We start from the raw sequence: 25,850 nt of genomic DNA, 5'->3' as shown, positions 1-25,850 counted from the left end.
ATTGACATGCTGTACAATTCACTCTTGTGAAGTATATACCTCGGGTTTTTTTTTAAGGTATTCAGAATGTTCCACAATCCCCTAATTTTAGAACATATTCATCATCCCTACACTCATTAGCAGGACCCAGTCTTCTTTCCCCATATCTGGAGAATCATATACTATGTGTGGCCCTTTGTGGCTAGTTTCTTTTATTTAGTTGTGTGTGTGTGTGTGTGTGTGTGTATGTGTGTGCGCACGCCAATACTGAGGCTTGAATTCAGGGCCTAGGTATTGTCCATGAGCTTTTTTACTAAGGGTTGGTACTCTACCACTTGAGCCACAACTCCACTTCTAGCTTTTTGTTGGTTTATTGAAGATAAGAGTCTCACATGCTTTTCTGCCCAGGCTGGCTTTAAACCATGATCCTTAGATCTCAACTTCCTGAGTGGCTTAAATTGCAGGCATGATCCCTGGCCATCTAGTATTTTTTTTTTTTTACCATGAATCCATATATCATTTCTTTTTATTGTCAAATGATTCATTTTATGAGTATGGCATATTTTATTTCTCATTTACCAGCTGGTGGATATTTGGATTGGCTGTTTGGCTATTGTAAACAAGGCTACGATGAACATTAAAGTTTTTATGTGGACACATGTCCTCATTTTTCCTGAACATGCACAGAGGAGTAGAGCTGTAGACTCCTATTGTACTCTTCCCATTTGGAGGAACAGAGAGACTTTTCCAGGTAGCTGTACCATTTATTATTCCTACCAGCTGTGCATGCAGGTCTCAAATTCTCCATGTTCTTGTCCTCTTGGATAACATCCAGCATGGTGTATGTGTAGAGGTTTCTCATGGTGGCTTGGATTTACATCTGTCTACCTGCTAGCTAACGATGCTGCATATCTTGTCACTTGCTCCTTGGCCGTTCATGTAGCTTCTTTGGAGTATCATCTATTCAGATCTATTGCCCTCTCCCCATTTTTTCTGGTTTGTGCTGGAGTTTGAACTCAGGGTCTGGGCACTGTCCTGAGCACTTTTGTTCAAGGCTAGCACTCTACCTCTTGAGCCACAGCTCCACTTCCAGCTTTTTGGTGGTTAATTAGAGATGGGAAATTCATGTATTTTTCTGCCCAGGCTGATAGTGAATCATCATCCTCAGATCTCAGCCTCCTGAGTAGCTAGATTACAGGCATGAGCCAATGGTACCCAACCAACTGCCCCCCCTTTTTAAAGGTAACTTATTTGTCTTTTTATTGTTGAATGGTTAAGGTATGTGTGTGTGTGTGTGTGTGTGTATTGAATACAAGTTCTTTTTCAATGCTCAAGTCAAGATTGAGGCAGGGGATTCAGTTTTAAGAATCTGTAGAGTTCATTACAAGATGACAGAAACCTTGCAAAGAAGGTATCTTATAGCATGCAGTCTAGAGGGAAGGATGAAGGGCTGGCTTTCTTGGAAAGGAGCCTGCTCACCAATTACTTATACACCCTTCAAATACATTGTGGAAGAGGAATCAGGGAGCATGGAGGCTGGAGGGGGAGAGATGCAGGTATGCAGGTTGGTTAGTGGCTTGAAGGCAGAATCACTTGAAAGGATTTTTCTTTTCTTTTTTTAAAGAGCAGAGTCTTTTATTTCTTGAGGAAATGAGATGATACATAAAAAAGCATTTTGGAATTGTAAAAGGATATGCAAATGTAAGGAAACATTCTTATTGCTACTATTGTTATTTGTGGGAACCAATGAAAAACCCTGTCTAGAATAAAATTGCAAAACCTGTGGAGGGGGTGGGGAGTAGGCAGAGGAAGGAGGCTGGGAGGTTAAAAGCTAAAGGAGGGAGCAGGGTTAGCAGTGATGGCAAAAAGTGTGTGTGTGTGTGTGTGTGTGTGTGTGTGTGTGAGAGAGAGAGAGAGAGAGAGACAGACAGACAGACAGACAGACAGACAGACAGAGAAAAAGGGGGGAAGGGGAGATCTTTGTGATTTCTATCACATTCCTTTACCACCAGTAAAAATATTTACTTAATATTTTTCTTTAAATGGGCTCCTATTTCTTTTTTATTAAAGGGCTATATTTGTAAAGGAAACATTATATCAGAGTTGTAAATGACGAACCTGCATCATTTTCAGAAGGGAAGGTACTCTATAAAACATCTATGGAAACCAGACACTGTTATTTTGTCCTAGCTGGATCCCAAGGCAGTCTAGAACACTGTCCTGGTCTCAGCCAGGCTTTCACTCACTCGCTGTGGGGTGGTGACTCCCTCAGGGACCACTCAGGACCCCCACCCCACCCCACTCCACCGCCACCACTGCAGTGCCAGCCTGTGGCTGGTTCTATATTTCTGCCTCTCACAGATACCCTGGCAGTGTGGGTTTACACTGGTGGATGGAGGGTGTTTAGTATACACTGGTGGACAGTGTGTTCCTGGTTCCTGCAGGGCAAGCTGTTGCTTGTCTTATTCCTGGGCCTCTGCTGCCCAGCCAACAAATGGAGGCTGAGTCAGGAACCAAAAGCTCTGAGCTGCAGGGCAGTTCTCTCTGTTTTTGTTGTCTTCCTTTTAGAAAGTGTCAGCTGAGTGTTAAAGACACAACAGGCTGGTGTCAAGCTGCCATTCACACCTCATGTAATTGTGTAATCAAGAAGGTGGACTGAACAAAACGGAAGACAGCAGCTTCCTGTATGAAATCCCTTAGATGTTCTGGCTTTGTGCAGTGAACCACACTGGGAGACTCCCAGACATGCAGTTTGTCCATCCCTCACACATCATTTAATCTCAGCAGCTTCCCCAGAGTGAATGAGGGCTGTGGTGAGGTTGTGCAAACTCGGTTTCTGAGCCACCCCTGGCACATAGAAGCTGCCCAGTAAATGACGGGGCAGAAGCTCTAGGATTTAGCAGAAGATGAAGATTTAACATCTGACTTTACCTGCTGAAGTCCTGTGCATACTTCCAGCTCCAACTTGTGGGTGTATATGTGCCAGGCCTGGGACTTGAAGTAATGGCTTAAGCGCTGTCCCTAAGTTTTATTTTTGCTCAAGGCTAGCACTCTACCACTTGAACCACAGCACTACTTCTGGCATTAATTGGAGATAAGAGTTTTATGGACTTTCCTGCTTGGACTGGCTTTGAACCACAATTCTCAGATCTTAGCCTCCCGAGTAGCTGGGATTACAGGCGTGAATTTGCCCGGCTGCAGCTCCAACTTTTGAAAGTATTATCCGCTAGATGTCAGCCCAGGCTGAAAAGTCTGTGAGACTCTTAATTAACCAGTATAAAGCTGGAAGTAAAGCTGTGGCTCAAATAGTAGAGTGCCAGACTTGAGTACAAAAAGCTAAGGGACAACACTCAGTCCCTGAGTTCAAACCCAATTCCAGTACACATACAAAGCAATATCATTTACCCTTTATTGAGTACTCAGGATGTACCAGGTAGCTTATTAAATAAGAGCTTTCACTACTTGATCATTTAATTTTATCATTGCAATAATGATAAAATAGGCATTTAGTAGTTCCATTTTGCAGATGAGGAAGCTGAGGCTTTAGAGTGGTTTTAGGATTTGCTTACAGGGCAGCCAGAACTTAATATTTCAAAGCCCATGTTCTCAAGCACCATGTGTCACAGACGTTTAAGTGCTACTGTCTACATGAAGACTTCCTGCCCTGTACATCTGTAGCTCTGATGACACTGGTCTCTGTGCACACATATTGGAGTGTGCATATGTGTGATCTGTGTGCATGGGTGTGTGTGTGTCTAGTGTACATTTCCTGAGGGCTGAGACTGCATTCAGTCATCTCTCCCTGGAGTCCCTGGCACCAGCAGCTGTGGAGTAAGTAAAAGAAAGAGGGCTCTGTCTCCGTGGAGGGCAGACAAGGAAATAGTGTGTGGTTGCATTTGTGGAGAATTGTGCCTGTCCCACTCCCCCCACGTCCCACCCCCAGCTCTCGGTCCTCCAGGTCAGAGGGAGAGCACAGCGTGATGCTGAGGTATTCATTCCAGATGCTTTTGGTCAGGGCTGGTGGCAGCTAGTTGTCAGGAGGCCCAGGTGGACTCTGTCCTGAGTGGTTTTTTTACCTGTGACTTCACATCTATGCAGAGCCCCTGTATTTGAAACTTTATGTCATGGAATTTGAATGAACTCTCTATTCCTTCAGGGACCTGATTCATGGCACAGAAGACCTTTTTCTGTGTTCTCTAGGTTACCCCTGAGGTTGTGGTCTGTGATTCTTTATCTCTGTATCCCACACCCAACACAATATTTGGGACATGATACTCACACTTGCATTGGCACTTACTATGTGCCCGGCTTTGTTATCAGCATCAGTGTTTCGAATTCCCATTGCAGTCCTTGGGTTATCATCCCCACTTCACTGATGAGGGCACAGGTTGTGTAGCTTGCCCTCGGCTACATAGTCATCATGTGGCAGATCTGGGATTCGATCCCAGGCAGGGTGACTCCTGAGCCAACAGCGTGTCTCTCAAGACTGTTATTGTGCTTCCCTTCCATTTGTTGTTTTAAGGATGATGTCTCTTAGCCCAGGGGAATCAAAAGAACTCTGGAGCAACTTCTGCCAACTCAGGGGCAAAAGGTAGAATGCAGGTCACCATGGCAACTAGATCCAGTGGTTGTAGCAACTGATGAGCCCTTGGGTTGAGGTTCTGTTGCTGGCAGGACAGAGGCTGGGGTTGGCATGGGGCAGTGTTTGAGGTACCAGATGCACTGGGAAGACCTGGAAGAGTACCAGGTGGGTAGGTCAGGCCAGAAATGCTGGGGGCTTCCCAGGACAGGTGGGGCGAAGGCAAGAACTCCTACCTGAGGTTCTAGATCAGTCTTCCTGCTTCCTTCCCCCAGCGTCTCCTGCTCCAGAGCCCAGGCTTGGGCTCTGCTTCTTATCTCGTCTCTGTGCTGCTATGCCTCCTGCCATGACAGGGAGAAGGGGAGGGCACCATTTCCTCCTCTGCCCTTCTCAGACATTCCCTACCTCCACCTGGAGTGTCTCCATTTCCCATCTATGAGATGAGAGCAGGGTTTTTCCACCCCTGCTCTGCAGCTCCCCACTCCCTTTTCCCTAAGGAGCCAGGAAGGGGCTGGACTAAGTGTCAGGTCACCTCTTTGATTTGTTCCAGGCTCTGACTTTCCTGACCAGAAATGAAATCCTGTGGTAAGTAGAAGACCTTGCTATCCCTTTCTTTCTTTTCCCCCACCCCAACCCAAGCTGGGGTCTTCTCCGATACAGGCTCACTTTGGTCCCTGAATGTGGTCCCTGCTCAGAGCTATGCAGCCCTGGGGCTGTAGTTGGACAGTAGGCAGAGAAGGACGCCAGCCCCAAGGGCTTGCTGCAACGAGAGCAGCACCAGGCTCGGGCTGTGGTGTCTTCTCGGCCACTTAAGACAGGACTTCCTCATAGTGTCATAGAGCTGGCAGGGCTTCTTTTGGATAATGTGGAAAGAGTAAAGGCTTAGGAATCATAGGGCTGATGCCCATCCCAGTCCCCCACTGGCTGGGGAACTTGGATGCATCATTGACTCTCAGCCTGTCTCTGAGACTCTCCCTCCAGGGCTTTCTAGGGATTGCTGTGTATGAGAGAGGCATCGTGAAGGCAGTGGGCTCATGGGTGAGTGGCCAAAGGCCCTATTCCCACACCAGGAAGTTTTGGGTAAAGGTGGGGAGACCATTTAGACTTGGGGTCCCTTTTCCTCCCCTCATCCTCTCGGCTTGAACTAAACCTACCCGTACACCATGTCTAGCCTGGAGGCCACAAGTATGAGACTCCCCATGTACAAATAGGTCACAAGGAGCTCCAGAGACCAGGGAACCCAGGATTGTGCTGTTTCTCTTGTGTGTGTGTGTGTGTGTGTGTGTCTGTGTGTGTGTGTCTGTCTGTGTGTGTGTGTCTGTGTCTGTGTGTGTCTGTGTCTGTGTGTGTCTGTGTCTGTGTCTGTGTCTGTGTCTGTGCTGGTCCTGGGGCTTGAACTCAAGGCCAGGATGCTATCCCTGAGATTTTTTTTTTGCTCAAGGCTAGAGCTCTTCCACTTTTGCCACAGCCCCACTTCTGGCTTTTGGGTAGTTTAGTGGAGATAAGAGTTTCCAGGGGCTGGGAAGGTGGCTCAGTGGTAGAGCGCTTGTCTTGCATGCATGAGGCCCTGGGTTCGATTCCTCAGCACCACATAAGCAAAAAGAAAAAAGCCAGAAGTGGCGCTGTGGCTCAAGTGGTAGAGCGCTAGCCTTGAACTGAAGAGGTGAGGGACAGCATCCAGGCCCAGAGTTCAAGCCCCACAACCGGGCCCCCATCCCCCCCCCCCCCAAAAAAAAAGAGTTTCCAGCCTGGGCTGGCTTTGAACTATGATCCTCAGATCTCAGCCTCCTAAGTAACTAGAATTACAGAAGTGAGCCACCAGTGCCTGGCCTATTTTTTTAAAGTAATATAGATTAAATACAAAAATATGTGATAAGACACCTAATGGCCCATATCTTACTGCCCACATAACTCTTATTGATATCTTCTAAAAAGTGAGTCAGAAATAAAAAATGAAAATGAAATGAAATAATATATGAGCATGCCTAGAAATTCAAATAGGATACAAGTCCCCAAAGAAGAATAACTGTCTCCATTCTCTCCTCCCAGTCCTCTATGACTCAGGCCCTGATCACTGTGAGTTTATTACCCAGGATCCCAGAAGAATTTTTCATGAATAGACGCATACACATCCTTCCCCAGTGGTACCCATATATCCTCCTACTCATTCTGCTTTGTGCCTTTTTTTTCTTTAAAGCTTTCCTCTTAGCCAGTTTTGCACAAAGCACATAAAGATCTGCCTCATTCTTTTTTAATGGCTACGGGTCATTTGCCTGTATGAATGAACCATAATTCATTATCAAACCTCTGTTATGGGTACTTAAGTTGTTTATGGTTTTTACTTTTATAAATGATGCTATATTACGCATTTATGTACAAAATGCTTTATCAAAAAGATGAGATTAAATCCAGTGGGGAAATTTCTCCCCACAGAACTGCTGGGAGGGACGATTATGAGTTCAAGGCTAATATGAGCTTTATACGAAGTTCCAGGAAAGACAGGACAACATAGAAAAACCCTGGCTTTTTTTTTTTTTTTTTTCCAGTCGTGGGGCATGACTCTGGGCCTGGGCACTGTCCCTCAGCTCCAGCTCAAGGCTAGCGCTCCACCACTTGAGCCACCGTGCCACTTTTGGCTTTTTCTGCTTTTGGGCTGGGAAGGTGGCTCAGTGGTAGAGTGTTTGCCTTGCATGCATGAGGCCCTGGGTTTGATTCCTCAGCACCACGTAAGCAGAAAAAGCCAAAAGTGGCACTGTGGCTCAAGTGGTAGAGCGCTAGCCTTGAGCTGAAGAGCTGAGGGACAGCGCCCAGGCCCAGAGTTCAGGCCCCATGACTAACCAAAGAAAAAAAAAAAGTTAAACAAAAAAAGCCAGATGCAGTTGCTTATGTTTATAACCCAGCTACATGAGAAGCAGAAGTTAAAGGGTCATGGTCTGAGGTTGGCCTAGGCAAAAGTGTTAGACATATCAGAAAAATAAAGCAAAACATAGTAGAATTTCTGCTTAGTAAGTGCAAGACCCTGAGTTCAAACCCTAGTATTGCAACAAACAAACAAACAAAAAACCCCAAACCAAACAAAAAAATCCACAAAGAAACAAAAGTGCTAGGAAAGGAGCAGATGTATTTAAAAGCTGATAGCATGACGAGGGTCCTTACAGAGGTTTCATTGGTTTGTCCTCTCATCAATAGAACTGGCCAGGCTCCTTTCCATACCTGGCACCTTTGAATAGTATCCTTGGACCCCAAGGATGAATGTGTTAGTGACAGGTTTGCTGGTGATAATGAGTACCTGAGAAGAGGGAGGAGTATGGGAGATATCTGGGATTCTTTTCTTGAACATTGCCTTCTCCCCTCCTCTCCTTTGCTCTGTATTAGTCTTCTGAGGAAAAAAGCCAGCCTCAGGAACTCCTCCCTCCTGAGCTATCCATCCAGGTCTTAAGGTGGTCTGTTCAGACCATGGCCTGGGAAGCAACTGAGGATGTGCAACAAGTGGTAAGGCCTGGAGATGCTTGAACATTCCCATGCTTCAAAATAGGAAAGGCACTTGGCATGACCCTCTGCTTGCATCAATGCTCATAGACAAGTCAATGGGATTCTGACCTTAGAAAAAAGAAGAGCACTTGGAATCAGAGACTCATGCCTGCAATCTTAGCTATTCAGGAGGGTGAGACCTGGAAGACTGTGGTTTGGTAAGACAAGTCTGTGAGACTCCAGCAAAAAGTCAAAACTGAAGGCATGGTTCAAGTGGAAGAACACCAGCCATAAGCAAGAACACAAGACCCCGAGTTTATATTCCAATAATAATATGAGAAGGCCAAAGCAAATGATTACATTCAGAGAGTAAATTTAGGGGCTTCCAGTTAACATGGAAAACACAACATCTTCTATCTCTTTTCTCTATTAAGAGTAGAGTAGAGAATTAAAAGAAAAAGAAACCATAAGGACAAAAAGAACCTAAGAGATCAGTAGTAGACGAGAAAAGCCAACAATACTGTAAAAAGTGCAAAGCATATAGACGCATGATACAGAGTTAGCTAAGCCAAATTGCTCTAGGGTTGAGGTGATAGGATGAAGCACCCAGAGAGGTCCAGGAACCTGAGTATCAACTCCTGGAAAAAAAAAGACTTGCAAGAAAGAAATTGTAGCAGGGCCAGTAATCAAGCTTGTAATTCTAGATACTTGGGGAAGGTGGAGATCAGGGAATTGTGGTTCATGGCTAGTCTGGACCAAAAAACAAAACAAACAACAACAAAACACTTTTTGAAACTACCTATCTCCAGCAATGAATAGGCCCAGTAGCATGCACCTGTGATCCCAAGGGACAAGGTAAGAAAAATAGCTGGGTGCAATGGTGTCTGTCATCCTAGTCACATGGGAGTCACAAATAGAATGATCACAGTTCAGGCTGACTAGGACATGAAATGAGACGAATAAATAATCAATGTAAAATGAGTAGTTCAAGTGGTAGAGTGCCTACCCAGCAAGTTCAGGGCCCTGAGTTCAAACCCCTGTACTGCAAAAAAAAAAAAAAAGTAATCTTGTGACACTTAGGGAGCTTAGTTGTGAGTAATGCTTTTGAATAACAATTATTCAGAATAGTAAAGTACGGTGAATATCAATTCACACAAATTATTTTATATTGGGAGGTTGGAGAAAGGAGACATAGAGGAAAATAAATCCTGTTTTTATTGGAGGATGTCACATAATAATGTCTTTAATTGTGTTGACAATTGGCAGTACCAGCATGATATGCAGAAATACTATGCAACTATTAAGTGAAAAGCCAAGAAGACTAATAAGATGTTTGTAAAATGTTGCCTTTGAGAAGAGGGATAGAGAGGTGGTATGGAGTACTGGGACTGATCATTTTACTTATAAACTTTATAGCATAAACTGTGCTGTTAGCCTGTTTAACTGTATTGCTTTAGTAAGCTAGACTGATACACACAGAGAGAATGCTATTAGATACACATGGGGGTTTGAACTCAGGGCCTGCATGCAGGTTCCTGAGCTGCTTTTGCTCAAGGCTGTTACTTTAGCACTCGAACCACAGTTCCACTTCTGGCTTTTTTCTTTAGTAGTTTAGTGGAGATAATTGTTTAGCAGACTTTCCTGCCTCGGTTAGCTTCCAACAATTTTACTATATGACATCTGATAATAGGTTGTAATTTTCCTATGAATGTGACAGAGAAACGTGGCCTGGATGATAACAAGGTTGGACAGAGCTTTGTTCATGGGGGGAAAAAGTGTCCAAGGGAGTAGTAGACAGAAGCTGTGATCCACACAAGGTCATAGGCCAGCCCAGGTCTTTAGATCTGTGGATCCCAGATCCCTCTGGGGAGAGCAGACTATGTATGACAGACACATGGATGCTTCTGTGAACCCTAAAATTCCAGCCTGTGGGACTTTTCTTTCCCTCTGTGAAAGCTTGATCCCTTTCAGTCTAAGCTTCAAGGCTTTCTTTCTCTTGGATGTTCCAGAAGCCCTTACTTCCCAGAAGCCTCTTAGGAGCTCAGACCCTTCTGGCTGGGGCCATAAAGAGAACACAGGTGGCTTCATGGACGCAGCCTGATCTAGAGCCCTCTGGCCCTGCTGGCCAGGCTTGGGTGGAACTCTCTGGATGCAAGAATTTCTCCTGCCCTGCTTTGGGTTGAGAATGGGGCTGCTTGAGGGGCATAAAGCTTCACTCCTAGCTCCTGCCTAGTCTGCTCTGCTCTCCTCTCCTCTTCTCTCTTTAATTCTCCTTCCCTCCCCTCCCCTTCCCTCCCCTCTCCTTACGGGGAATCAAACCCAAGGTCTCATATATACTAGGCAAGTGATCTACCACTGGATCCTAACAAGGTCACTTTTTCTTCTTTGCACCCTGGAGACCCCTAACACAATCTCCACATTGTGTCTTGGCCAGCCATTAACTTCTGGGTCCTCCCAGAGCATGTGGAGGTCAGCAGGAAGAGTGTTACAGTTACTTTGTAGAAGTCAAAAGCTTGAATTTGAGGCTTAGCTCCCACACTCACTAGCTGTATGACTGGGTTGAGTGTCCTACTCTCCTGAGCCTCAGTTTCTGTACTTAGAAACCCGTGTAAGATGAGTCATAGCACCTAATCTCTCAAAGTCATCGGGAGGACAGAGAGATGACGGGATCCATGTCATCGTGTGAGCAATGCCTGGCACACGACTCAGTGCGGGAGTTGTGGAAGCTGTCATCATCCTGGGACTATTATCTCTTTCTGAAAATAAGGAAACTGGCTCAGAGAAATGCAGTGATTTTTCCCAAGGTCACACAGCTTGGAAGAAGCAGAGCAGGAGACGACAAGCTATATTTCCGGTCTCAACAAAGGGCCATTTAGAAAGATTCCCAGGCCAGACCATAGGGCAATAGATTGCTGACGCGGGGACTTGGGGAGAATCCTAGATTGCTAAGCCCAGATGAGGACCAGAGGAGTGGAAACCCAACTTGCATTGAATCCATGTTGGTTTTGTGGTTGCAACCGTAGATACCTAGGTCCTGTCCAGGGCCTAGGAGGCTAGGGGGTCACAGATCTTTCTACAAACTCATACATGATTCCAATTGGGAAACTGAACTCAGGAGTCTCAAAGACAAAGAGGTGAATAAGAAAGCTAGAATGATGGATGCTCTAAACCGGAGGGAGCGGGAGGGGGGATGGGATTCACTGAGATTTTCATTGTAGAGGGGAAACTGAGGCCTGTGAGGGGCATGGTGGGTTCAAGGTCACTTGCAGAGTTGGGAGGTGTGGAGTCAGCCTTGTAGAGCCTTTCTTAATCTCTGAGTCCAGGGTGGAAGTGAGCCACGCCCGGGCTGCCTGGCTGCTGGCAGGCTTGAATGTGTGAGTTTCTCAAATGGCTTTGACTTTTGAGTCCATTAGTGATTAACTCGGAGTTCCATTTAGAGTCAGCTGATCCATATTTGGAGGAGGAGAACATTTTGTGGCAGCTGTGATGCAGCCAGGATTTGTCTGCCGGCAGCCAGTCCCATGACTGCTTGGAAAGGCATGGAGTCTGGGCAGCGCTCTAGCCTTAGAGGCTTTGGAGGAAACAAGAATCTCACTTGCCTGCAAGGGGGAGGACAGACACTTCAGGAGGTGGGCAGCACAGCCCAAAGAAGCTGTTTTAGGATCATTCCTCGACTGTCTCTTGCACACACTCTCTGGTCCTCAGTTTACCCATCTGTATGTAGGAAAGATCACCCCATCTGTCACAGAAGTCTGCGTGGATGTGAATGCATCTGGCACGTGGAGAGGGATGGTGAGGGAAGCTGGTCCTCTTTCCCTTGGTGCTTCTTCCTTGGACTCCTAGTAAAGAGCTTTGGTGTCGGTGGTCCTGGCTGTAACACTACTACCATGTGGCCCTACGCAAGTCACTTCCCCTCCAACACCTTCGGTTTCCTCTTCTGTAAGGGCAATAGCGGTGCTGGCCCTGCAGGATTGTCAGGAAAGATGAGGAATGCCCACGAGGGCAGGATCATGCAGCAAGCACTCTTGGTGGTCCTTCCCAGTGGGGACAGTAGGTACAGTCATCTGGGGCACATTGCCTGAGAGAACTGTTAGTAAACCAGCAAAAAAATGGCCTGCTGCTTTGTGTGTGTGTGTGTGTGTGTGTGTGTGTGTGTGTGTGTGTGTGTGTGTGTGTGATCACTACTCCAGCAGTTCCAACAATGACAATGACAGTAGGTTCCTATTGGTGCATTCAGCCATTCCCCACTTGCCAGGCTCCTTAGAGGCCACTAGAGTCACCAGCAGACATGGCTGTCCTTGCCTCCTGTGGACCTGCACTGCTCACCTCCCATCCCAACACCTCCAGGACAGTGTGTCCCCCTACCCTTACCATACCCTGCTTTCAGCTTCCTCCCTAACTTCCAGAGAGCCTCTGATGACAGTGCAGGGGTCCCTCCATGAGGCCAGCAGGGCTATGGCACTGTCCCTGCGTGTCATGAAACATTTCAGTTCCTATTCATCCCCCAGACCCTCCCTGAGCCAGCCAGTGCCGTTCAGACATGATTGCCTCCCATTAGATGGTCAAAATCAGAATCCACAGAGAAGTGCAACAACTTGCCTGTGGTCACACAGCTAATAGTAGATGGACAGGATCTGAATGTGTCTGTCCACTTGATCTGTCTCCTCCCAGCAGGAAGCAGACAAGGCAGGGACCACAATCTCCTTTGCACATAAGGAAAGTGAAGGCCAAGCAGGTCAAGGGGTCCTGGAAGGTGAAATGGAGTGAAGGAAATCTTCAGAGGCCTAGGGCTGAGGGCTGATCCACCACCATCAACCCTGGGCCGGAGGTACTCAGCTGAGGATGGAGTGGTGGCAGCTGGCCCCTAGGGCCTGAGCAGGAGGGACACAGATGTGGCCAGAGCCTCCCTTGAGCCTGAGAAGACAGGATAGATCCTAACCCCTCTCTCAGGGCCTTCTGGAAGGCTAAGGGCGAGGGAATGGACTGCATGTGGTTGGGAGAGTTCAACCTCCTGGGGTGCAGAGCTGGGCAGGGCAGTGGGCAAACAGAACCACAGCTTGTTTTCTTTCCACTCTCCCATGGCAGAGATCGACAGGATGTTTTCTAGTCAGTGAGCTGTGACAAGATGAGCGGCTGGAGGCAGGCTCTGGGGCTCTGGGGGAGCCTCCTCCTCTACCTCTGAATCTCTGACATAAGGTCTCCCTCCATAGTTCTTCACTGCTCACGTGTCCCTCAGTTGCACCAACCAAAAGTTCAATTGAATTTACCAAACCCATACAGGGAATGATATTGAGGGAGCTTTTAGTCACTCACTCCTGAGTGTGAATTAGTTTGATTTAATTACTTGTCTCCTGGCACTCAGTAAGATTAATGTGCGCGTGCGCGTGTGCACACACACACACACACACACACACACACACGATTGATGTGCACACCTACACACAGAGTCCTCTTGCTCATACTGGACTGCACCACAGCCCTCCAAAAGACATATTAATCACCCTTTATCCAGATGATGAGACAAAGGCTCAGAAGCGATAACCAAGTTTCCTAAGGTCACATAGCCATGCGGGGAGAAGTGTATGATCTCCAGGATCCTAGGCATTATCCTTTCTTCTCCACTGGCTGCCTTGGTACCTGGTTTTGTATATCCAAGAGTCTATTGGTAGGCCAGGACTCGTGTCCAGGATGGGGTGTGAGGGACATCTTCTAGTAGCCTAGGATAGCGTTCCCTTCTGTTCTTTTCTTCTCTGGGATCACAGAATCATTTTACCCTCTGCAGATTCCACTAGTGCTAGTATGGAGCCCAGCAGAGAGCCAGGAGGACTTGAACCCATTCAGTTCTATGTTTTACTGGGACCATGCACATCTATGAGCTGCCAGGACAAAGGTTCTGATCCTGGCTCACCAGGATTGAGTTGCCTCTGTGCGGAGGATGGGGGTGGGTGCATAGCCAGGACAGGGATCCCAGCTTCTCCACTGGCGCCTATGGGATTGGACTGAGCCATCACCGAAGTACCTGCCAGCTGTGGCATTCTAGAACAACCACTTGAGGAGTGTGTTCCAGGTGGTGGAGCACAGCTGGTCCCCTCTCCTCCTGCTGGGTTTATTTTTGCATCCTGAGATGTTCTGTGAACCCTAGAGGGCTCTGGGATGTCTCTAGAATAGTGGAAAGATTTATTGTGGGCTTAAAAAAAAAAAGGTGTTCCTGGAGTCTGAATCCAGGTCCTTGTACTTGCTCCGCAGGTACTCTACCATTGAATCACACCTCCAGCCCTTTTTGCTACAGTTATTTTTGAAATAGGATCTCATTTTTGCCTGGGGTGAGCCTCAAACCTTGATCCTCCCCATCTCTGCCTCCCTCATAGCTGATTCACAGGTGTATGCCACCATGCCTGGCTATTGTCCCCCCTTTCCACATCAATTCATCTTCAGTTCCCTTCCTCTAAAAAGGATGCTCCCACATGGGAGAGAGGCTGACTAGCCCCTTTCCCTACTCCACACACCCAGCATGTCTCCTCTTGCCTCTCTCCTCAGCATCCATGACACCTTCCTGAAGCTCTGCCCTGTGGGAAAGTGCTACAAGGAGGCCACACTGACCATGGAGCAGATCAGCTCCCTGCCGGCCTTGAGGGTGAGTCCAGGGCAGGGGCCAGTGTCATGGGGACTAACTGGGGTGAGGGAGATGTGGCAGGGGTGGGATTAGGTGGGTCCTCAATGCTGAGGAATGTTCAGGGGGCCCTGGGACCTCCCAGCAGGATGTAGGCTCCAGAGGCTCTCTTACATGCTTCTATTTGTCCTCCATCTCCCATCAGACCTGGCAGGATAGGGGTGCTCACCATTGCTGTATCACAGGTGAGGCCTAGGAGCCGTGTGTGCCACTCAGCCAGGTTTCACAGTTGGAGATGTGGCCTCAGCTAGAAGCTCAGGCTGGCTCTGCTCACCCCATTCCCAGGCCTGCCTGTGAGCCTCTGCTGCTCACCATTTACTTCACTCCATCACCCCAGAGACCCCTGTACCAGCTCCTTCCTTCTGTTATGTTTTGTGCCCCAAACCAGGGTGAGGGTGGGAAGATTTGGGTCCCACACAGGGCTGTCAGAGCCTTAGGAAGTCAGGGAGCCACACTGGGCCATCTACCTAGCTCTCTCTAGTCCTTCTCAGGTTTTTTTTCCTGAGAATCTAGGACATGCAAGACTTGGAGCCAGGGAACTATCCTCCCAACCCACCTTCTAACTTCCCTGGGTGTAGCCAGAAAAGTAAGGACCCTTGCTTTCTGTTCTTGACACCCTCTCTTCATCTCTGCCCCAGCTTAGCCAGACTGTCTTGTGCCAGGGGCTTCCATTGGATAGAAGGTGAGTCAAATACTTGTAGTCTCCTGGCCTTCTCTCCTTTTCCTGGGTTGAATCCTACATTCTGAATGCCCAGGATAGATGACAGATGGGACACACACACACACACACACACACACACACACTATGCCCTTGATATGGATACATCCTTGTGTGAGCCACTTCCCTGGGTCTTGAGCTGCTCTCTATAAAATGGGTGGAGTGAAGGAGTAGCCAGAGCAGGTCCTACCTGCCTGCCAGTCCATTAGAGACAGTCACTGAGCCTTTGTCCCTGTTAGGCTGAGGCCCTGGCCTCCCCCCATGGCGGCCTGGCTGAGTCTAGATGTACACATTAAAAGGACTCCCCAGTCGCTCCTGAGATTTTAATTAAAATTTGTACATCCCAAGAAGCGATGTCAGGTTCACAAATCACGGCTCTGTCAGACTTCCCTATTTGTCATTCGGATCTTGGTGGAATAATGATTTGAGTTTGTCATTGTGCAGTGAGAGCCCACTTTCCTTCCTGTCTGGAACAGGCTGAGGTCCATGCAAGGAAGAGGCCCCGGGCCATGGAGGATGGGCTGGCTCCTGAGGGGGAGACATGATGTGGGGACATACAGAATTATTCAACCAATGGCTACATGACTCCCAAGTCACAGGCCTTATTCAGGGGCACAGACAGAGACGGGACAGAAAAACACAAAGCTGGGCTTGAAATATAGATGATAGTGGAGGCCACTCTCAGGACAGGTGTGCTGACCACCACTATGTCTCAGCAACCATATGAAATCACCCTGTACCCACTCAAGTTCAGGCATGTGAGATATTAGGAGTGCTCTAAATCAACTCAGACTGAGGTAGCCAAAGAGGCAAGACTAGATGGGGAGCTTCTGTCTATCCAGGGGTAAGGGGTAGGGTCACTGGTTAGTGCCTTAGTCTCTGAATGTTTTAAGGCTGGAAAGAAATCTTGAGACCACTCGGTGTAGTCGTTTCAAGGCATTTCCCACCTTGCTGTTATCCATGGAAACCTGAGGCCTGAAAAGTCAAACTTACCTATGGCTATGGGTGGTAGAGACAACACCATCCTGCCCCAGGAATCCTGTGTGGGACTCTCCTGTGGGCTCCTACTTCTGCCCAGGCCTTGGCTGAGCACTGATTATGTGTCTGGGAGGTTCCAGGGGAAAGGCCAACCCTGGAGGGCTGGCAGGGAGGGTCTTAGTGGCTCCAAACCCCTTATATAGCTCTAGTCTTGCCCCTGAAGGCTTAGAGGCTGTGTATTGAACCCCATAGGAGAAGCCCTACCCAACATTCTGCATGTTTCACATGTACTAAACAGGGGACCCAGCCAGGGTGAGCTGTCTTCCTCTGCCTCCTCTTTTATACTGAGTCTGCTCCTCCCTGTTTCAGGGGCAGAAGCCTAATGGGGATGGGGCAACAGGGCTCCAGAAGAACAGGTGAGGGGCAGATGAAGTGAGGTCAGCCCCAGGGTAGAGCTGAGACCTCAGGACTTCTTTAGAGTTCTCGTTCATTGAAGAATGTCTAGGAAGTTGAGTCTTGGGCAATATAAATTGAATTTTGCTTTTCTTGTTTAACCTTCCTAAAGGATCATCATTTTACTCTGTTTTTATAAATGAAGGCCAGTTCATTGTAGAGAACACAGAAGAGCCAAAGTATGGGAAAACCTATCCATTAGTTCACTTCAAAGGCTGTCAGCCATGACCTAATAAGCCAAGGCCTATTTCCTTTGAACTTCTTCCATGACAATTTGTTAGTGTCTTGCATTTCCGGTTACCTCTAGTAGTTTGTGGTTGTGTTTTGTGCTATTGTTGTTGCTTTTCCAACTGATCTAAAACTACTAGAACCATCTCTTGAATTGAAGACCTAGAGCCATTGCCCCATGTAGAGAGGTTGGGGACAAGGTATCACCAGTCCAGGAGTGCAGGGTCTGGGTTTGAATTCACTTGCTGGCTGTGTGATCTTGGGCAATGACTCCACAAGAGGGATAAGCCTAAAGCTGGGGAGGGAGAGGGGGAGGAGAGGGGAGAGGGAGAGGACGGGACGATGACAGAGGAGCAGATACACCCTAGTGATCTGGAGAAAGCTGGAAGGGTGGAGGTGGGGCACAGGGGGGCAGATCCTGTTTTCCGGTAGGCAGATGGCTGTCTTTGGCCTTGGAAGAGCAAAGACCTGGCTCCAGGTGGTCTAGGTGTCCTTCCAGGCTCAAGGACAGTGCAGGTTTCTCAAATATACAAGGAAACATTTTTCTAATGATTAGAACTGTCTATAGAGAGGGAGAAATGCCCGGTGACTCCTGTCCCTTGGAACCTGTGGCTCTGGCCCTGGAGGGGTCTTGATTTTCTTTTATGTCAACCACGATATCTCTCAGACATATTTTATTCCAGAAACAAAGTTTCTCTCGAGGAGGGACTAGAGGTATCAACTTTCAATTTTGCCAAGTAAGGACACTGGAAAAAAAAATATGTCATCTAGAATCACCAACATTTCAGTTTTAAAAGATGTTGATTTTTAAAACAAAGGCATAAGAAGCATCACACCCCAGGAAGGAAAACAAAACAAAACAAAACACCACAGTTCTTTCTAAACAGATCCTCTTTTGCCCTTAATTTTTCCTCCCTTTGTCCCTGGTTGTCAGTAACTTTGCCACTGGCTCTTGGCCTTATCTGGGAGGACTTACCCCTAAGTCTCAAGTCCCTGTCCCTGTCTTCCCAACTCTGGGATAGGCAGAACATTTGCTTCCCAGAAGAAGCCAGGAGAGACTTCCTGGAAGGTGCAGCCCAGGGTGGGCCTGTCTTCTCGGCGGCCCAGGGATGGGAGCCTCATGACTCACCATTACCCAGAGCCTTCTCTGGAACTTGCTTGGAGAACCGGGCCCTAGGGAGCTCTAGAGACTTGGCTCAGGGGCTTGAGTGGTCTGGGAAGAAAGTTCTGTTTTCTTAACTTGGGTTCTTCATGGAAAACGGGGTTTATGAAATGAAGAAGGGTCTGCCCTTTACTGAGAGTGAGGCGTGAGAAGGTTCTGGGTGGAAAAGGGTGGTGGGGGGTGGGGTGCGGTGGGGAACAGACTGTTGACAAGGGCACCTGCTGGTTGGGACACAGTGCCTCTTTCACACGCGGAGTTTCTATGTTCTGTTTGTCTGCTGTATTTGATGTCTTTAAAAGTCAATTAGCTCAATGTTTCTGTTCCTGTACATAATGATCATGCTTTCTGTAAACATGATGAGTGTGGCATGATGTGACTCAGGTTTCCAGTTTCCAGGCCCAGAGTGTCCTTGTGTCTACCGGGGATGACCTCGGCAGGGCCTGAAGCGGGGCTCCTGAGCTTAGGGCAGGTAGGGAGAAGGCCTGCCTGCAGCCTCTGACTGCCTTCCACCGCCCCATCTGGGTACCACAGGCTGGTGATCTGGGCATGGCCCAGACCCTGGGTCTTTCTAAATCTTGTTTATGGGCTGCAGCCTATCTGCTTCAAATAGCTTCTAAAGAAATCACTCCCAAAGCTGAAAGACAGCAAAAATATCCTGACAATTATTTAGTCTCAGAAGAAAGGATAGGGATGATAGGGTCACTTTAAAATTAATTTTTTTTTCAGGTTGAAATTTTGCATGCACAGAGTGAAGCTGCCCTACAAGGCTGGCTCCGTGCCTCCTCTTCCAAGGCTTCCATTTCAGCTCTTAGCTGATTCTTTTTGTGTTTGCCCCCACATCTCTATGTTGCCCTTGCTGATAGCTCAGCCTTTGACTCCCACCAGAGGTGCTTAGATCTTCTCCCTATCCCTAGACTCATCCTACACACACGCCTTGTATCCTTCCAATGTACTTATATAATGTGGACTAGTGTATCATTGAGTGTTGCATTAGTCAGCTATTTGTTACTTGTAACAAAATACCCGAGGCAGGCTACTTTATAGAGAAAATAATACATTTAGTTCAGTTTTGGAGTCTGTAAATCCAAATAACATCCTGCAGGTTCTAGTAAGAGTCTACCTTTGGCTACATTTCATCATGAGATAAGACATGACGTAAGAGACATGTCTGTCTCTTCTGTGTGTGGTCTCTCCCCCACCCCCATATAAAGCTATCAGGATTCAATCTTGGGTGCTTCATCCTAATTAATTTTATCTGATTAATCACCTCCGGAATGGCTTGCCTCTAAACACCACAGTGTGGTTAAGTTTCTACTTTCTCAGTACTATTAACATATTAAACTTAGGCTTGAGCAAGTGTTTTTTGTATTGTCACGACTGCATATACAAACCTGAGCAAGTGTTTATGTTGTTATGGCTGTAGGTACTATGCAAAGCTGAGCCTTGAAACAAATTTAGTTGCTCTCTCTTTTTGAACATTTTTATTGGATATCTCCCATGATATGATTGTTTGTGCTTAGTTTTCTGTGTAAATAGCACCAACTGAACAAGTTGTCTCTATCTCCTCCAAAAACATGCAGAGGTGAGAAATTTCTATACATTTCATTTTCTTAGTCAGACTTCCCTTGGGAGCCTTCTGATTGGCTCGAATAAGGATACATTTTTACTTTGAACAGTTGCATGTCACCATCCTGGGATCTTCTTTCCCAATCATCTCAGATTCCTCTCACCTCTCCCTTGGATCTTGTATTTCTCCCCCCTCTCTCCCTTTACTCTCTTTGTTTTGGTGCTTCATTTAGTAGCTTTCTTTAAAGGGTACAGGGAAGTAAATGTTTTGACACTTTAAATATCTAAAAATACCTTCATTTTCCTTTCACACTTGACTGAGAGTTTAGCTGGAATTGAATTATAGGTTGGACATCATTTTTCTTCCAAACTTGGAAAGCACTACTCAACTACATTTTAGCACTCACCATTGGAACCGAGAAATCCAAAGCCACTCCATTTCCTGATTATTTTTTTGTCAGTTGACTTTCTTTTTCTTTTTCTTTTTTCTTTTTTTGGTACTGGGGATCGAACCCAGGACGTTGCACTTGCTAGGCAAGTGCTTTGCCACTGAGCTACATCCCAGCCCGACTTTCTTTTTCTTTCTTTCTCTCTCTCTTTCTTTTTTTCTTCCTTCCTTTCTCTCTCTCTCTCTCTCCTTCCTTCCTTCCTTCTAGAAACTTGCAAGCTCTTCTTTTGCTTGCTGCATTTATGAAATTTCCACTAGTATTCCTTGCTGTGGATCTCTCACTGTGTGTGAGGCACGCAAAAGGCTATTCCATCTGGAAACTCAAGCCCTTTACTTCTGGGATGTTTCTTTTTCATTACTTATTTAATTCGTTTTTCTCTTGTATGTTTCTGTAACTTTACTATCCTGAGGTTCAGCATCCCAGATTAGTTCTTCACTTTTCATCTTTACTAATTTTTCCTTCTCTTAGTTTTTCTTTCTGGGAAATTTTTTCAATTTGACCTTCCAACTTTAAATAAGTCTTTTCACTCCTGCTATCGTGATTTTAATTTCTAAGAACTCCTGTTGGTTCTCTGAATTTTTCTTTTAAAAAGAGAATCTTCCTCCTCTTTTTCCTGCATACAACATCTCCTATCTTTCCTTTAAGGTACCTTTCTGCTTGCTGCTTTTGGTCCTTGATTTTTTTTTTTTTTTTGGCCAGTTGTGGGACCTGAACTCTGGCCCTGGGCTCTGTCCCTCAGCTCTTCAGCTCAAGGCAAGCGCTCTACCACTGAGCCACCTTCCCAGCCCCTGGTCCTTGATTTTTACATCAAAGGCCTTCCTTGGCTAGCTGGTAACTGAGTGCTCAGAATTAAGAGTTGGGGATAGTTGCTAAAAAGCTCAAACCCCTGGATATTGTTTCCCAATCAAGAGTCACTAGAAGGTTACCCAAGGGGGTCATTTCTGAGGATCCCCTAGAAATTCCAGAAGTCATGTTCTGTGTGCTAGCCTCCTATAGCTAAGTCTGGAAAGGGGGTGGAAGAGGCTGAGTTCAGCAACTATTTCTTTCTTCAATCCCCAGTCTTCAGCTGTGTCCATTGTCCCCACTGAAGAAGGGTACTAATGTGCTCTCCCCAGAGGAACACTCTCCCATATTCAGTGGGATTAGGCAGGGCAGACCCCCAACATGGAGTGTCTGCTTCGCAGCACTTACTAGCAGCCCTCCTGTGAGCCAATCTTTATTTCCTGAGTGTCCACTTCCAGAGCCTGTGGAGAATTCCAGATGGAGATCAGGTTGCTCATCTCTGCTGATCACTTCCCACCCATTCGTCTGCTTCCCTCCACAGTGCATGGCTGTAGTCTTCTCTCATGATTTTTATTTCTTTTTCTGTTTTTTTGTGGGCTATGCCTCCAAGAAATCCCTTCATTTTTTTTGTTGTGAAAATACCATACAGAGGGGTTACAATTACATGGGCAAGGTAATGAGTACATTTCTTATCAAGCATTGTTGCCTCCTTCATTTTTATTTCAGTGCATGCTGAGGAGGGGAAAGGGGAGGAGCACGCTTAGGTGCAAGGGTTCATTGTTTCTGATGTACAGTAAAACACCACAAAGCTGCTCCTCTTCCACACACACCACAGCTACCCTATTTTCTATTCTCCATTCCAAGTCTCTAAACGTTCCACTTGATTGGTACCCTCAGAGCCCTGCCCCTGTGCAGTCCTCATTCCTGGCCACACCTCGCATCAAAGAGCATCCTTTGCTTTGGTCATCAGAGATAAAATACTATGGATGAGAGATGCTTTTGTGGAGACTGTCTGGTGCAAAGAGGTGCTCCTTCCTGGTTCTCACCTGTAAGAAGTTACCATGTATTACTGATGGGTTGTGCGCTGAGTCAGTCTTGTGCCTTACAGGCCTCTTCTCCAGGAATTCTGGGGAAAGAGCGGGAAACACATCAGCCATGGGGGCTGGACTCTAATGCTAAAAGCTGGGGTCCAAACAGTCTGACCTAGGATTCAGAGTGGGTGTGATCCCTCCTAGACAGACCCAGAAGGACCCCGCAGGACATGCTCCGTCAGCATCCCCTTTCCTAGGAGGCTGAGAGGCTTCAAAGGAATCTAGATCCTTCTAGTGTGTCCTGTGCTAAGGCAGGGTTAGAGATGGATGCTCTTGACATCTGCATATAGACTTCCCCAGAGCACCCAGCCCCGCTGGATGCCCACCCCTAATCTCCAGCTCAAGGAAAAGCGCAGACATAACAACAGTCCCTGCTGGAAGAGGCTCCCAAAGGCCTTTGGGTTCCTGAGCCTCTTTTCCACAGGAGAAGGTATATCTGGGGGTTTGAACCCTCTGTCCACCTGAGAGGAGGTAGCATGGGAGGGAGGCAGTTCCTGCATGCCACCTGTCTTCCTTAATGTTTAAGGATCAACTTATTCCCAGTGTTGTTATGGCCACCACCTTACTGTACCTGCCATGGGTGGGCAGACCTTCACCAGTAAAGAAGCCACAGATGGGTATGACCCACACAGGTTAACAGGGCCCATCAGAAGCTGAGACAGGCTTGAACCTGGGCCCCCTGGTTCAAGGCCCACCTTTGGGACTCTTGAGAAAACCTTGTATCTGAGTTTCTATTCCTTGCTGAAAAGCTAGCTTGACCTTCTAACTCCCAGGTACCCAGGGAAGCCTTCGAACTATACTACACTGAGCCAGAGAGCAGAGAACCCAGCCGGAGGCAGAGTCAGGTGGTGGTGGGGAGTGTCTTTGATCTACTGCAGTCCAGGCAGGGACAGCTGGGCCCAGTGATAATCCTTAGACTGTATTTAGGCCACCACCCTGAGCCCCCACCCCCACTCTCAGATATTCTCTCCAGTGAGCTAGAAACACAACAGATTGGATAGACACAGTAATTCCATTCCTCAGCCCTAGGTCACAGGCTTCGTTGTCACACGTTGTTTTACACACTGCCTTGTGAGACACATGGCTTTTCACAAAACCTACAGACAGGGAAACTGAGGCAGTGAGCACTCGAGAGCCTGACCCAAGGCCACACAGTCAAAAAGCTACACTTGAACTCTAGACTTCTGTTTGTTCTTCTCCATCTCCTGAAGAAGATGAGTTCGAGGCCACCAAACAGGTGTTACATATGTGTGGGAGGGGGGTATAGGTATGTATGTGCTTGTTAATGGGAGCCATCCTCAGACAGCAGGCCACATGCATGTGTCCCGGATGCTGGGTGATCTTTATGTTGGTCCAGCTTAGAACCACAGGGCCCCTCCAGCTCCTAACACCCAGTTTCTCTGGCTCCTGTGGCTAGCCTGGGAATTGTCTGATTCCCAAGTCCCCAGGCTCGGCCCCACCCCTCGTGCTCAGACACCCCATGTGGAACAAATGTTCCATTGAGAAAGAAGAGAGAACCTAGGGCCCAACCCAGGCTCCCAGGTTCCCAGGCTCCCACCCCAAGGCCCTAGCTCCAAGGGTCTGAGGTCACTCTGAGCCTTTCACCCATCAGACAGAAGCAGCTGGGTCTCTGAGATAAATAAATACCAGGGACTGATCAGAGATCTAGCACCTCCCCAAATGGAGCTGTAGGCTCTCCCAGGACAGCAGGCTCTTGGGTCGATTTGACAAAGCTTGGATGGCCAGCTGGCTGCTCCAGCCTAGCTCCCAGCAAGTCTTGACATCTGACAGTGTCGCTCAAGCATCTTCTCATTTAATCTGCAAGGTACCTGAGGGATGTAGGAGTAGTCCCTCATTGACATCAGGGAAGCAGAGCAAAGAGGGTTAAGCACCCTGGCCACAGCTGATGGAACCTGGCCCAATCTCAGCCTCCAGCACTTGCTCCCCACAGCCCCGCCTAGCCCAGGGGGTGGGTCCCCGCTCCCCAATGCCGAGTCAGAACTGGGAGGGCAATTTGGCAGCTGGCGCGTTCCCTTGCATTTTCGAGCATCATTAGATCTTTTTCTGACAACTTCATCAGTTAGCAGGGTTCAGAATTGGCAAAAATCCTTATTTAGACATTCAGCCAAAGAATTAAGCGGTTGTTTCAGAAAAAAGCTCAGTGATGGAGGAGGCGGTCTCTGTGCTGGGCTGGGCAGGCAGCCGTGGAGGGCCAAGATCTGGCCTCTACCCCTGGCCTCACCGTGACATGCCTATGCTTTGCTTCAGGCCTCAGTTTCCATTTCATATAAATGGGTACAATTACACCTCCCATCAGGTAGTCAGGAAAGCTTGGGCAAGTGCAGGAAAAACCCTAGGCTCTAGTTTTATCTTTTCTTATCTGAACGGCAGTTCTAGACTGGGCATGGATTTTGGACCGTATCTGTGGTGTCACTCAAAGGGGGTGATGGCTAGAACTTTCCACAGCTTGTCCAGGGGCACGTGCTCCATCCGTCATTCATATGTCTGTCTGGAGGCAGGGAATGGATGAGCATTTTGTTACCATATGCGCACAGTTTAACCATTTTCATCTCCTGACATGCCACATCTTATGGGCTCGTCTCCTCTCCCCTGGCCACATGAGGTTTTGTGCCACCTTTTCTTCGTCACCTACTTTCTTCCTATGAGAGTTAAGGGAGAATGATCAGTCTTGTAGGAAGGTTGAGGGGGCATATGAGTTGTCCTGGCCAACCTATTACAGAGCAGGGATGGTCCCTGTGGCCTTCCCCCCCCCCCCCCCCCGGGGCACAGGGCACACCAATGAGATCCTCTTACTGATGGTATCCTCTGAAAGGATAACTTACACCAAATTCCCCATGGGTTGTTTCAAAGAAACAGGCAGAGTTGTGGGCCTGGGGAAGGGGCTGCTGGGCCTGGGGACATACTTGTGCCGGATTTCTGGCACAGCCCTATGCACTCAGCGTACAAGATAAACAAACCCCATTTCAGCTTTTCAAGAGTCCCGGTCCCCAGGGCTTTCTCAGCCTGCTGGGCTGGAGGCTTTATTCCACTCCTGTCTTTGCTGATAACTTTATTCCTGCCCCTAGAGACCTCCAACTTGTTTAAAAATAGAAAAATAAACAACATTATTCCTCCAGTGCCCCCTCCCCACTCCGGGCCTCCTAACGAGGTGCTGGCAGGGCAAGCCAGGGCTCTGTTCCCAGGGTTTTTGACCCTCTGCCGGCCTCAGGCCTGCCGCTGCCTCCATGGGGACAAGACGCCCTGCAGCTTTGAAGGGTGACCCAGTGGCCCCAGCTGCTGTCTTAGGGTGAGGGTGGGAGAGGGGATGGTCCTGCGTGTCTCCTCTGCTCCACCCAGATGGGAGATGGGGACATGTCAACCTAGCTGTAGAGAGAAAGGCCTGAGCACCGACAGACCCTCTGGGGATCTTGCCCTTCTTGTTCACCCTGGCCTCAGCCATCACAAGATGACAGTCCCCTTTTCAGTGTGTCACCAGATGAGATCTGCCAGGATGCAGCCCTAAGTCTCCCAAATGTATTGGAAGTGCACTGGATTCCTGTACTTGACTTCGCAGTTTGTGTGTGGCCTCAGTTTTCCCCATCTGAAAAATGAACGTAATGAGAGCAGCTCTTTTGGCCTTGTTGGGTTTCTGTGAGCACTGGGGGAATGGTGGCTATGGGGGAGGCTGAAAAGCTCCAGGGCCTCATTCCTAGAGGATGGCAT

The 25,850-nt window shown here is 47.7% G+C and overlaps 1 protein-coding gene across 1 annotated transcript in view; it reads left to right on the top strand.

Moving 5' to 3' along the window:
* The first annotated feature begins 4,616 nt into the window (after positions 1 to 4,616).
* Cib4 (calcium and integrin binding family member 4) overlaps positions 4,617 to 25,850 on the top strand; it is a 44,326-nt gene continuing 23,092 nt past the window's right edge. The window contains exons 1-3 of the mRNA XM_042696708.1: positions 4,617 to 4,726; positions 5,109 to 5,143; positions 14,567 to 14,663. Of these exons, the coding sequence (XP_042552642.1) occupies positions 4,673 to 4,726; positions 5,109 to 5,143; positions 14,567 to 14,663 (186 nt within the window). The 5' untranslated portion in view covers positions 4,617 to 4,672. The remainder of the gene's footprint in view (positions 4,727 to 5,108; positions 5,144 to 14,566; positions 14,664 to 25,850) is intronic.

Source organism: Dipodomys spectabilis, unplaced genomic scaffold, assembly GCF_019054845.1.
Source record: "Dipodomys spectabilis isolate Male_0828 unplaced genomic scaffold, ASM1905484v1 ptg000210l, whole genome shotgun sequence".
NCBI classification, from domain to species: domain Eukaryota; kingdom Metazoa; phylum Chordata; class Mammalia; order Rodentia; family Heteromyidae; genus Dipodomys; species Dipodomys spectabilis.
The sequence above is the reverse complement of the archived record's forward strand: the minus strand, read 5'-3'. Positions and strand labels throughout refer to the sequence as shown.